The sequence below is a fragment of the Streptopelia decaocto genome, assembly GCF_964273445.1.
Source record: "Streptopelia decaocto genome assembly, chromosome: 1".
NCBI classification, from domain to species: Eukaryota; Metazoa; Chordata; class Aves; order Columbiformes; family Columbidae; genus Streptopelia; species Streptopelia decaocto.
In genome coordinates this window covers 203736811-203749623 of record NC_138663.1, presented here as the reverse complement: position 1 = coordinate 203749623, position 12813 = coordinate 203736811, and the positions used below count along the sequence as shown (strand labels likewise).

General features: G+C 44.4%; 1 protein-coding gene across 2 annotated transcripts in view; it reads right to left on the bottom strand.

Moving 5' to 3' along the window:
* The window catches only part of ME3 (malic enzyme 3), a 133764-nt gene extending 122687 nt beyond the window's left edge, over positions 1-11077 (bottom strand). For both annotated transcript variants that reach the window (XM_082060952.1, XM_082060954.1), the window contains exon 1: positions 10794-11077. In XM_082060952.1, the coding sequence (XP_081917078.1) occupies positions 10794-10982 (189 nt within the window). In that variant the 5' untranslated portion in view covers positions 10983-11077. The remainder of the gene's footprint in view (positions 1-10793) is intronic.
* Between the last annotated feature and the right edge of the window lie 1736 nt (positions 11078-12813).

Below are 12813 nucleotides of genomic sequence, written 5' to 3'. Positions count from 1 at the left end.
CTGTTGCATGCGTGCAATGAGAAACAAGCCCCGGTGGTGCGGACACTGAAAGTCTTCCAAACTTGAGAGGGAAATTAAGTATTTTTTACCTTTGAGCAACTGAGATTGGTGTCTTATAAGCTTGCCAAGTATATCACATTCAAAGACAATGCAAGTGAATTCAGCAGTGAGCGTAAAGCAGCAGACACCGCAGAACACAGGCCATTATGCATTAGGATCCTCATTAACTTCTGCTTGGAAAGTTTTCTCTAGATGTATTAATACCTACCTGGAGCACACAGTCACTTTTATGTATTATTGATTTCCATCACTTCCACCCATCAAGCCACTCCATCTGCTCAGCACTGGGGGAAAAGAGGAGTTTTCAGCTCTTTGTCCCAATATCCTCATCACTTCAAACACTTTCAGATCCTCCTGCACAAACTGTGTCTCTCACCCAGCGACCACCTGAGCTGCTGAACCATCCCAGGACAATGTGAAGCTCAAACCTTTGCTCCTCCCTCCAGCAGCATCTGCTGCAATTCAGGAGTTTATTCACAGTGCACTAGCGCAAATGGTGAATCTCTCCCAGATGTTTTTTGGTTTTAAAGAGGTTTTGTTAAAAAAAAATAAAAAATGCAGATCAATGGGAGATATGATACATTTTTTATTATATTTAGTTGGGATTTTTTTGTTTCGTTAGTTCAATTTGTTTGGTTTTTGCTTGGTTTTTGTTTGTTTGTTTTACACAGTATTCAGACCTAGCACTTCAGCAAGTAATTTTTGTTATTTGGCTCATTTAATGGCCAGATTTGAAAACCTTTATACAGTATTAGGGGAGAGAAGGGCTTTGTCCCTCCACTACCTGTGATCAGGGATCTGATTTACAGACAGGGTTGTTTTAACCCAGCAATTAACTACAGACACAAACGACAACATGAAGACATCTCATTCCCTGTGAGGTAGGAAATGGCTAACAGGGAAAAGCCTGGGGGTTGGACTTTTTTGTTGTTTTTTGTCTATTGGACCAACTGATCTACTTGAGGATAAAAAACACCTGAGTTGCTAGAAGAATGGCTATGAACATAAAAGCCACTGGTTTTACTTCTTTCCCTCCCCATTTAAACCAGTTGGTCCGATAAAACACGTTATCTCTCCCTCCAGCCCCTGCCCCACTTACGGGCTTAGACCATCCTGACAACAGAAACGCTTCATCATCTGGACACTTCCAAAAATCACAGGATTTGGCACACACAATACATTCTCTTTGCAAATAATCACAGCTAAAATTACCTGCAGGTTTAACATCAAACCATTCAAACAAAGATTAAACAAAGTTTAATAGATTCCATAATGAATTTAACTACTGGGGAAGTGACAAACCCATTAGCCAAGCCCAAGAGTTAACATTCAACATGTCTTGTCCAGGAGAACATAACACTGTTTATATTCAAAATAACTAATTCCTTCCTATGTTGAAAAACACACCAAAGCCTTAACTACGTGTTTGATGAGGCTGAACAGAGTTAACCCATATGGCTGCATTACAAAAAAGACTTATCACTTTATAAGCTAGACACACAGAAAAAATTGCTCTGAGATGTGGAGCTAATATATATATATGTGCATAGATAGATAGATAGATAGATAAATAGATAGATAGATAGATAGATAGATAGATAGATAGATATACAATACAGAAATTTAGTAAAAATCTGTTTTGGTTCCACGGTTCCACGTGTTGAAGAAGGACATATGCACAACAGAGAGCTGCAAAGTGAAGTGAAGCAGAAAATGTTGATACGCAGAAAACTTTTGCGTTGGTGTTATTTTCTTTGTCAGAACCACAGTCTGCTCAGTTTCTGTCTGAGTTTTGTGTTTGGCAGCTGCAGAACTATAAAAAGCGCTGCCATTTAAAACGTTTTTTGAAAGATATTGTATGAGGCTGACAATACATATGTAATTTATCAAAATGTCATGTTGTTTGGGGAGACAGATAACAAGTGTCACCCGTGGGCCTGGAAGAGGAGCTTAAAAATTAAAAACACACTCATCATGTCTACTTAAACACATTATAAGCTGTAAGTAGTCAAGTTTGCTGCTGTGCTAAGCTTTCTATTGAAGGAGAGGGCATTATAGTGGTGTTTATTCTTCCCCAAGCATCAAGGCCTGTCTGACCTGCTCACAACAGCTCTAAAGCCCAGTCAGTAGTCCTAAAAGAATTTACTTGGGCGAGAGCTACAATAGGCTGTTCAAGGTTTGATAGCAAGTCTGCTAAGTCAGTGAGAAAAAGACAGAAAAAATAAGTAAGAGTTAGAGGAAAAGCACAAGACAAAGCAAAAACTCTGGTTTTTTTTCAGCCAGGGTAAAAGGTAAGACAGCATCACTTTTAGAGCAAGTCAGAAAAGGAAACTATTCCAAAGCCTAAATATTATAAACACCCATAAATGCCCCCTTCAAAGGGTATCAATGGAGTGCAGTTGCTTGTTAACAGTCCATGGATTAAATCCTGGTTCTCCCAGGAACCAGCCATGGTTACAGCAGGGTCAGACCGGGCTCTCACATAAACACACCTCCAGTGCCTGATTCTTTCTTTCTGAGCATAAAGCACAGCTCCATCCCCCGTATTCATCTCTGTGGAACAGAGCTGGAGCGCAAGCCCCTCAGCAAAACACGTCTAGTGAATAGAAAAATGACTATGTGTGCTTTTTCCAATATGCTTTCTTAGTAAGGAGAAAAAAAAATTGATTATATGTCGGGCTCTGCAGATGCCATGAAAACAAAGAATTATTTGTGGGGGCGGGGAAAGGAGCATCAAGAGACAAATAGGGTACAGCCAGAAAATTATTACTGTGTATTAAACTGAAAAACTCTCTCTTATTGTGTTGAATCCCATTTATTGTGCTCTAAATATAAAAAAATATACAGTACCATTTGTAATTATTATGTTCTGTTCCCACAGCACATGCAAGCTATGGAATTTATGCTGATTTTGAGAAATTGCATACTGCACTTGATTGTGTCAGCAGATGAAAAACAGAACAGAAACTGGGTATGTGGTGATTAAAGACAGAAGATTAAGGGTCAAACTACACAGCTGAGGCCATCCTGTAAGTTTTTTAAGATGATCTTGCATATCTACATCTGCTGTAAGCCTAACAAAACTCATTTTTGCCACTCACCAATTTCAATATACTGCACTGATAAAACTGGGGCAGAATGGCATTTTTTTATATAAAACACTCTCACCTTGTAATAAAGGAATTAAAATCCACATGCTGCTCCTACTAAAGTAAAACTCTCTTAGAGCATTGGTGTCAGTCTATGGGCCTTTGGGGTGTACGGATCACACTGTCTGACCTGCTGGGGGCTTTTACCCCTAGAAGGAAGGACGTTGTGCATTGAAACCCAGACCTCAGGATCCCGAGCACTCAGTTTCTCTGGTTGGTTTGTCTCTTCATTACAGACCCATCTTTCCTTTCGCAGCTCCAAATGAATGTCAGTAACAGCAGCTCCAGTGCTCCTCTGGAGGTGGCTGCTATAGAAGCTAAAGAAGAATTACGTTTACATTCTCTTTATCCAAAATCAAGTCAAAGAGAATTTGCTCCCGGTCCAGTTTTATTCAGCAAGTGCCAGCAAAAAATCAGTGGACAAATCCTGCACTACAAAGCTACTGGACCCATCCCTAGCAGGGACCTTACTGCATGGCAAATCCATCTCAAACCAAAGCCAAGCCATAAAATCTGGCTCTTCATTTTGTGAATTAGCGCTGCCTTCCCCACAGCTTCAGTTAAATCATCACTAATTCTGACGAGCACCAATGACTCAACATGCAGCAGCACATAGTTTCTAATGTCAATGACATTATATTTCATGCTACTTACACAGGCCAAGGCTTGAAACCTGCTGAGGTCAGTGATGACTGTTTACAGGACCAGCCCCATATATAACATGCTCGGTCTTACATCCACAGCGCTTCCAAAGTAATCAACTGGCTGTTGGCCACACGTTTCACTGGATGTAATGGACAGGAATGCTGAGCAAGCTGCAACATTTTACCCCAGATCCATTCTAACGGCAATAATATCAATTTTCATACTATTTAGCAAACAGTTTGTTTTACTTCAGTGCAATTCTTACTCAAGTGCCAAAAAACTTTGTCCCCTCTATGAAACAAGAGCTACATTCAGTCTTGGCTCTGTCCTACCAAAACATGCCTGGTGTAGGGGTTATGGCTTCTTTAAAAGAAAGGGCATGATAAAAAGAGAGCAACATAGGCAGCTGCCAGTCTGATGATTTTCCACAACTTAAAGTCAATTTTAAAGGTATTTTTGTAATATAAACTGCTCATGAAACAAAAACAAGTATTTTGGTCCAAACGCAGTTTATTTTTATTGGTATCTTACAGTGACCACAAACATAAACTCAGCACTTCTAAAAGCTGCCCAACCGATATGTCCAAGACCTCTCAATGCATTTACAAGGGCTAAACAACCAACTTACTACAGGGTTAGTACAAGGCGGGCAGAGGCAGCTCTGCATCTGCACCCTCTCACCTCTGCAGCACCAGATTCCGCTGCACTTCCAAGCTCTTCCCCCAGAACTCCACCCCCAAAGCACCAGTGGTGTCCCCAAGGACAGTGACAGTGTTGGCAGGAGGTTATGCAGAGGGGCAAGAAAGCAGATGGCCTCCTGGTTTGGCTATAATAAGGGACAGGGACTGGGATCCAAGCTGGGGAAGCAACGGGACTTCTGCAGGCTGCTGCCAATACCAGAAGCACCAGTAGACTTAGTCTGGGATTAGTTTGCTGACCATGCCATAATGACAAGTTCTTTGGTACCAAAATATTAGGAAATGTCATTGCCAAAAGATACTTTGGACTCAGATAAAGATATGCTTGATATTAACACTAAACAAACAAAAATGAAATTCCACATGCCAGGATGAAGGCCAAAACAAACCTAGCTGAGCAATCCTATCGCCAGAACACCACCACATTTGCCAAAATACTGGGCCAAACCTCATGCCCTTGGAGTTTGCTTCCACTGAAGTAAATGGTGATACACCTACATTTGAATGGTGAAATAATGGAGATCAATGACAGAACCCAAGGGAATGGCAGGAAGATGTGCCAGGAGAGGTTTAGGTTGGACATGAGGAAAAGGTTCTTCACCCAGAGGGTGCTGGACACTGGAACAGGCTCCCCAGGGAGGTGTCACGGCCCCAAGCCTGACAGTGTTCAAGAAGAGACTGGACAACGTCCTCAGACACACGGTGTGAACTGTGGGGTTGTCCTGTGCAGGGACAGGAGTTGGACTCGATGTGAGTCTCTTTCAACTCAGGACATTCTATGACTGTGAAAGAATCACTAAAAACATGAAAACAGCTTTTCTGCCCTGGACACCACGGAAGGCTCATCACACTGCACAGTGCTCCAGCTCACATTTCAGCTCCAGATTATTTGATGAAGATCTCTCTCTCAGCTGTGGTTTGATTTGCGTCTGAAGTGGCCTATGTGCTGCAGAGTTCATCCATGAAAGTGTCTCATTTCATATCCGTAGAAACACAAGAGTCCTACCAGGTCAGTTCATCTACATGAGTGTCGTGTCTCCAGCAGCAGCCATAAGCCTCACAAAGAGTAAACATCACAGGTAAACAGGAGACACTCTTCCCTGCACAAGCCCGTCCTTTCATTATTTTCAGTTTGGGGACTTTCTAAGTCAGATGTGGTTTTAGTGTATTTAGTAACTTGCAGTGGTTTTTTTAATGAACTTGACCAGTCTAAAACTTGTCCCCCAAATCTTGCTCAAATAGCTATGGGCTTCTAGAAAATAAAGGGGAACCTCCAAACTCTGCCCACCTCATACTCTCGCTTCGCAAAACATGAACAGATGGTACATTAACAAATGCTGGCAGTCACGCAGCCACTTAAAGCCCCGTGCCTACCTCAGTAGTTACATCTCTCCAAACCTGAGCTAGGCAACCAGGAACTCCAGCTGTAAGAATATAACCTTGTGGATTTAGAGAGATTTACTAATCTGAAAACAGAAGGCTGCCTCAACGTGATCTTGCCAGCTGCCATTTCAGACACACTGTTCTTGTGCTCATTACTAATTTCGTTTAAATGCAATCATTTTAGAAACCATTTTAAGCTGGTTTCACACAGTTGCCGAGCCCAGCCACATGCAAGATGCATCATTTTTTTCTCAGCTGCAGGGGCAAATTAATGACATCATGTTCAAAGAACCCTCAGCTCAATTCCAATCCCTGCAAAGCTGAAGGACAAACAAACTTTCTGCATTTTAATGATGTGTACAGCAGTACATTCCAGAAACACTGCAGAAACCTACAGCAATTCTTTAAAGATTCATTCTTACAGACGGAGACTGGTAATTTCTGGGGTTTTTTTGGTAATTCATTTGAAAAGAAATAGAGAGCATGCATGCACATCAGAAGAGCACAGGGTATTATCCAGATGTACACAGAAGATCCCAGATTCTGATCTCCACACTGCACCTTGCAGAGAACTTGCGTGTATTATCTCAACCCTTCAAATATGGCAATATCTGAAACTCTGAAAAAGACCTGCAACCTCTAGTTCTGCATCTGTTTGTGATGGTAGATCTCCAGGGAGGCAGGATTTATCTCAAAATTAGGACTTCCAGCAAAAGCCATGAAGTGCTGTCAACCTTCCAACCGAACAGAGCAGTCAGATTCAGATGTCATGAACAAAATTACAGTTGATTTTGGACAAGATTTTTGAGTCCCTACAGGCGTGTGGTCAAACCGGGAACAAACACAGCTCAGCCTGTGTTTGTTAAAACACAGAGAGGGCACGTGGATTTGACAGAATGCCTGGAAGAACTGGGGTGTCATGAGCAGCACATCTGAGATGCGCAAAACGTCACAAATCTTAAGAACGGGCAGCAGCATCTGAGGAAGGACGCAACACGGTCCTGCCCACACCAAACACAAGGCAACTTTGATAAATGAGGAGTGGCACATCTTTCCTCCCAGTACCCGAGTGCTGAATTAGCTTCTCACAGGCTGAAGCCCCACAGTAGAAGTGACTTGTCTCTCAGCAAGTCCAGCTCTGCTCCTGCCCTGTCACACGTCACTTACAGAATCACAGAATTGACTGGGTTGGAAAAGACCTCAGAGATCATCAAGTCCAACCCTTGGTTCAACTCCAGTCCATTGACTAGATCATGGCACTAAGTGCCATGTCCAGTCTCAGTTTAAAAACCTCCAGGGACGGTGAGTCCAGCACCTCCCTGGGCAGCCATTCCAATGCCTGACCACTCTCTCGAGAAAGAATTTCTTTCTAATATCCAGCCTAAATTTCCCCTGGCAGAGTTGAAGCCCATGCCCCCTTGTCCTATTGCTGACTGCCTGGGAGAAGAGACCAATCCCCACCTGGCTAGAACTGCCCTTCAGGTAGTTCTAGAGAGTGATGAGCTCACCTCTAAGCCTCCTCTTCTCCAGACTAAACAACGACCAAAGCTCCTACCAAATCCTCCTGGAACCCTGCTTGCACTTGGATGGTCACAGAACACTCTTACCAGTTCTCTGTGGTTATCTGACACTGTTAACAATTTTAGGGTTTCCAATTTTGCAGCATTCAAACACAGGAAAAGAAGAACCACTTCATGAGAACACGAGACAAGCTCTTCCTCATCCTTCTATTATTTTCGAGACTGTTCTTGTCAACTGAGAACAACTGCTATTGCCTTTTAAGACCGCGAGTACCCCTCAAAAGAACGCTGACATTTCCTGAGTCCTGCCCTTAGGTCAGACAAGGGCTGTAATACTTACAAACAGAAGGAAGAACCGTCTCTGAATAGCACAGAAAAAAATACAGTCTCATCAGGATAGATGAAGCATAACTGGTTCTGTCTTCAAAGTTCCTCCTACTATCCAAGGATTCTACAATATTTCCTCGCATGTGACTTCTCCAATGTCACAGAGAAAGTCTGAGGCATAATCAAACCCAGTCTCAGAGATGGAACTCAGACTTGCCTTAACGGCAAGGCAGTTTTTCCCTCTAGATTCTCCCCAAAATGCCTAGTCAAACACGTTCTTATACGCGATGCACAGATTGGCCAAATAACTTTAAGAGTGGAGAGGACTCATTTACAATCCATGCTTAATCCACTCTTGATCGATATTTAGGAATCCCAGTCCTTTACATGAGTCCTTTACAGCCAACTTCAAATAGGAAACTGACTAAAGGAACAAAACAACTGAAAATTTCTTACATCCATCACCAGTTTTTCTATTTTTTTTTTCTTCTCAGGCAGATTTGGAAAACAGAGGAGCTTTCAGAGGACAGCCTGCTTTTACTGATACTGAGGGTGTTACAGAGGACCTGTCAGCAGTGACTTCTGAGTCTGGTTCTTCTTCAAAGCACCTTCAACCTAGTTAGCAAGCAAAGACTTGGATCAATAACCTCAGACTGTAAACCTGTCTGCGATTCTGCTGGAGACACATAGTCTGCACTGAATTAACACCACACACTTCAGAGCTTTACACTGACACTTTAAACTTCACCCAAAATCTGTAGAACAGCCAGGACATTGAATAAAGCACTGGCTGACCAAAGCCTCACGTCTGGAAAACTTTTCCAGAGGTTCTTGAAGAGATGTATAGATGTATAGGCTGCAGAGCAGCCTTCAATCAAATGTAAACTTGAAGTAAGATTCACTGCAATGACCCCATTTAGAAACCAAAAGGGTAAAGAGTAATCGCCAAGTGATGAGAGTACAACAGCTGAAAACCCATCGAGATCCCCAGTTCTGACCTCCAGCACTGCAGCGTGGCACACCAAAGAGCCATCAATCACACCTTGACCACATACCAACTGTCTGAAGGGCCTTAATTCATTTGAACACAGTTAATTCCTTACATACTGCAACAAACTGTTAAGAGCCACAGAAAAACAGAAGTCTGGTTTAAAACATTTGGAAAGAGAGCCTGAGCGTTTAGTAAACACTAGTTACTAGCTACTAGTTACTAGTCCTCATCTCTTACCACCGATGTTAACCCTTTCTGTCCTCGCTTGGATGTTTTGTAGATGACTCTATCAACGACCATAAGGTCTGTACTGACACAGGAACATGGCAACATAAACAGCAAACATCCAGGCTGGAGACCAGCTGGGAAATTTCTCATGGCCAATTAAACACAGCACACCGGAATATATTTTACCTCTAACAGAAGCAGTTTTCTTCCCTTCTCTCCACATGGACCAAGATTCCATTTAAAGAAAAATACCTCATTTCACTGGAAGGCAGGAAAACACTTCAGCAAAGCCTCAGTTCTAAAAGTTGTCAAATGTGACATTCAAAATCTCCTTCTGCGGTAGTGAGATCAATTTAAAACACACAAGAAATTCAGCTGTTCGTGTGTTATTGTTGCATTACACTGAGCAAAGGCCAAAGTATTAATTTTCCAGTTCAAAGCCATATAAGTAAGACTACTAGAAACATTAGCTATGTGACTCTTTGTAACTGTCATCGAACACCCAAGAGAACAAGAGAGATGCTGAAGAAAAACTCATCAAAACCACTTAATGCTGATGAATTACTGTCGCTTATGAGACGGTTGGCAATTCCTCTTCAGTCTCACAGCCACACACTGTATAATGGTTCAAATCAGATTGCCTACAAAGTTGTTGTGTATTCCGTGACATCCAGTGTCATCTTGTGCCTTGGTCCTCGGGGACCCCTCAATGGATGTAGAAATGGTACCCGGGGATGTAACCCAGCCCACCCACAATGTACAACTTGCCATCCAGAGTCTTCACTCCAGAAGACGACACCGGAGGCTCATCTACCAGATAACTACATACTAAGCAGATGGCAAATACTCACAGCCGCATCAACTATCAATATCATGTTTAATACCTGTGTATTTTTAAGGTAATTAACATCTTTGTAGCTATTTCTAGCAATATTAATACAAGAAGCTGGAACTAAACATTCTTGAATCGGACACATCTGATCCCAAAATTTGCATGCAGGTTGTGTTTGGGGTTTTTGTCTTTTTGTTTTGTTTTGTTTTCCTTCAAATTATGGACAGGAATGGAAAAGTAGCGTGGAGCTAAATTACTGGGTCTCGTTTCACACAACTTGCAGACTTTGCTGAAAATCTTTCACCAAAAGCCTTTTTTCTTCCTTTTTTTGTAAAAGGTTGAGGTTTCCTCCAGTATCGAGCATGAGTACATATTCATTCCAGCAAATTACGCTGTTTAGGTAGCGGATCGCACATTGCTATGGATGTGCTATGAAAGGAAGATTAACGAGAACAACCACACGTGCCTGTTTTAACATGAAGGCGTAAACAATCAGTTCCGCTCCCGCATGTGCAATACAACGTACATCAAAATACCCCACGTTTTGATATTGGATTTATAGTAGAGGCCACGCATTCTGCTGCCCCATTCACTGCTGATTTTGGGCAAACGACTTCAGGTCCTGGCCAAAGCCTTGCTTGGGTTCTTCCAGTGCCACCACCACGGCAGCTGTGGCCGGCCTGGGGAAGCCAGGTGACTGGCTCTGAAGAAGCCACCGATGTCCCAACCACCCGGTGACCACCTATAAATCTCGCCCTGGGCTCTGTGCACATTAATCCACGACCCAAAGCGTTTCAGCCCTTTTTGGAGTGTGCCTGAACCCCGGGGACGGGCACGGGCAATGCTACCAGAACACCGACAACCCAGCACACCTGCGATCCGTGTCAAGGACCTTCCCCACCACCCAGCCCCTCTCCCCTCCCTCACACCCCGGCAAGGCGGGTCCCCGGCGGCACCGACCTTGTTGAGGTGCGGGTTCCTGGTGATGTCGTAGCCCCGCTTCTTGACGGCCATGCGGGGGGTGGCCGGGCTGCCCCCCGCCTGGCTGCTGCGGCCCCGGGGGACGCCGAGGAGAAGCGGCCTCCGGGCGGCCCCCGCCATCCGCAGCAGGCGGCTGCCCGCCCCGCCGCACACCCACCCCGGCACCATCGCGCTGCCGCGGTGCTGCGGCCGGGGGCGGGGACGGCGTCAGCGGGGACGGGCGGGCCCGGCACAGCCCAGGTGCGCCCGGCTCGGCCCCTCGGGTCCCCGCCGCAGCGAAAGGAAACCCAGGAAGCAGATCCGGGCTCGGCCCCGCGGCGGGCGCGTCTCCTCCGTTATCTGTGACGGAGATGGCTCAGCCGATGTCTCAGAGGAGGGGGTTTGCCCGCCCGCCATGGCGGGCCCTGAGGGAGCGGTCCTGTCTCTGAGAGAGATGTGGAGCCCGCAGTGCAGGAAAGACATGGACCTGCTGGAGAGGGGCCAGAGGAGCCACAGAAATGATCAGAGGCTGGAACAGCTCTGCTGGGAGGACAGGCTGAGAGAGCTGGGGTTGTTCAGCCTGGAGAAGAGAAGGCTCCAGGGAGACCTTATTGTGGCCTTTCAGTGCTTAAAAGGGGCCTGTAAGAAAGATGGGGACAGACTTTTTAGCACGGCCTGTTGTGACAGGACAAGGAGTGATGGTTTTAAAATAAAGGAGGGGAGATTCAGGCCAGATGCGAGGAAGACATTTTTTACACTGAGGGTGGTGAAACCCTGTCCCAGGTTGCCCAGAGAGGTGGTGGATGAACCATCCCTGGAGACATCCCAGGCCAGGCTGGACGGGGCTCAGAGCAACCTGATCTGGGTGAAGATGTCCCTGCTCATGGCAGGGGTGGCACTGGATGAGCTTTGAAGGGCCCTTCCAACCCAAACTATTCTGTGATTCTATTCTATGATTTGTATTTTCTCCATTAGCCTTGATAAAGGGCATCATGAGAGAAAATCCCGGGCCTGTGCCGTGGAGAGCAGGGGCAACATTGGTTGTTGTGGGTGCCACCGTTTTGGGTGCCGTAGGCCCTGGGCAAAGTGTGGCCTCCTTATGGGACGTGGAGAGGGGTAAAGCTGCTCGGAGGAGCTGCTGGTGCTTGGGAAGAGCTTTGGAAGGGCTTGTCAGACATCCCTTCTTCTGGAGTGTGGGCAGCTGGGGGTAGCTAGGCAGTTCAGTATACCTGTAATCTACACATCCAATATATGAAATCTATGCACACACTGTATATATATGTATGTCATATACATTATGTATGTCACATATATTTTATATATATTACGATCTATATATTCACTGAAGAAGGCAGGTCCCTGCATCCATTTTGCCAAAGAAAGGAGCTCTTTTATTCCTTAAAATGGTGACATCATAATCACTACTACCACTTATAAAAAAAACCCAGCAGCTGGATTACTCCTCAAAAGAGTGAAGTATTCAGGTTCAGTTCCATCCTCATATCAACACCACTCCCATACCTCTGTCCCCATCATGAAGCTCAGGTCTGCCTGAGGTGAGGGATGTTCTCCAGCTTCTCTTACCATTTGTGTTGCTTTGTGCAGACACATTTTTTAATATGTTTTAATATATTTGGGGGGATAAATGATACATTCTGTGCAGAAAAGAATGGACTGTGGAGTGAAAGATGTTGATTAGATGGATATGGTGGTCCTTTCTTGCCTTGGCATTTTATAAGAACTCAGTGACCTTATGATTTCTCCTCACAGAGTGTATGGCTTCATGCATTGCCTTCAGTATGCCCAGGATATTTACATATTTACACCTCTGCTGTAAGACAGTGATTATATACAAACCTCATGCTTGAGGACTGTGGCCACTTAATAATCACTAGGACCATAGGGGAAAAACTTCCCCCCCATCCTATTAGATACGTTTTGAGCATGAGGTTGTTTGTCTAGCTTTGCTTTGTTTTGTTTTCCCATTTCCTTTCAAATACTAGAAGCTGACCATAAATAG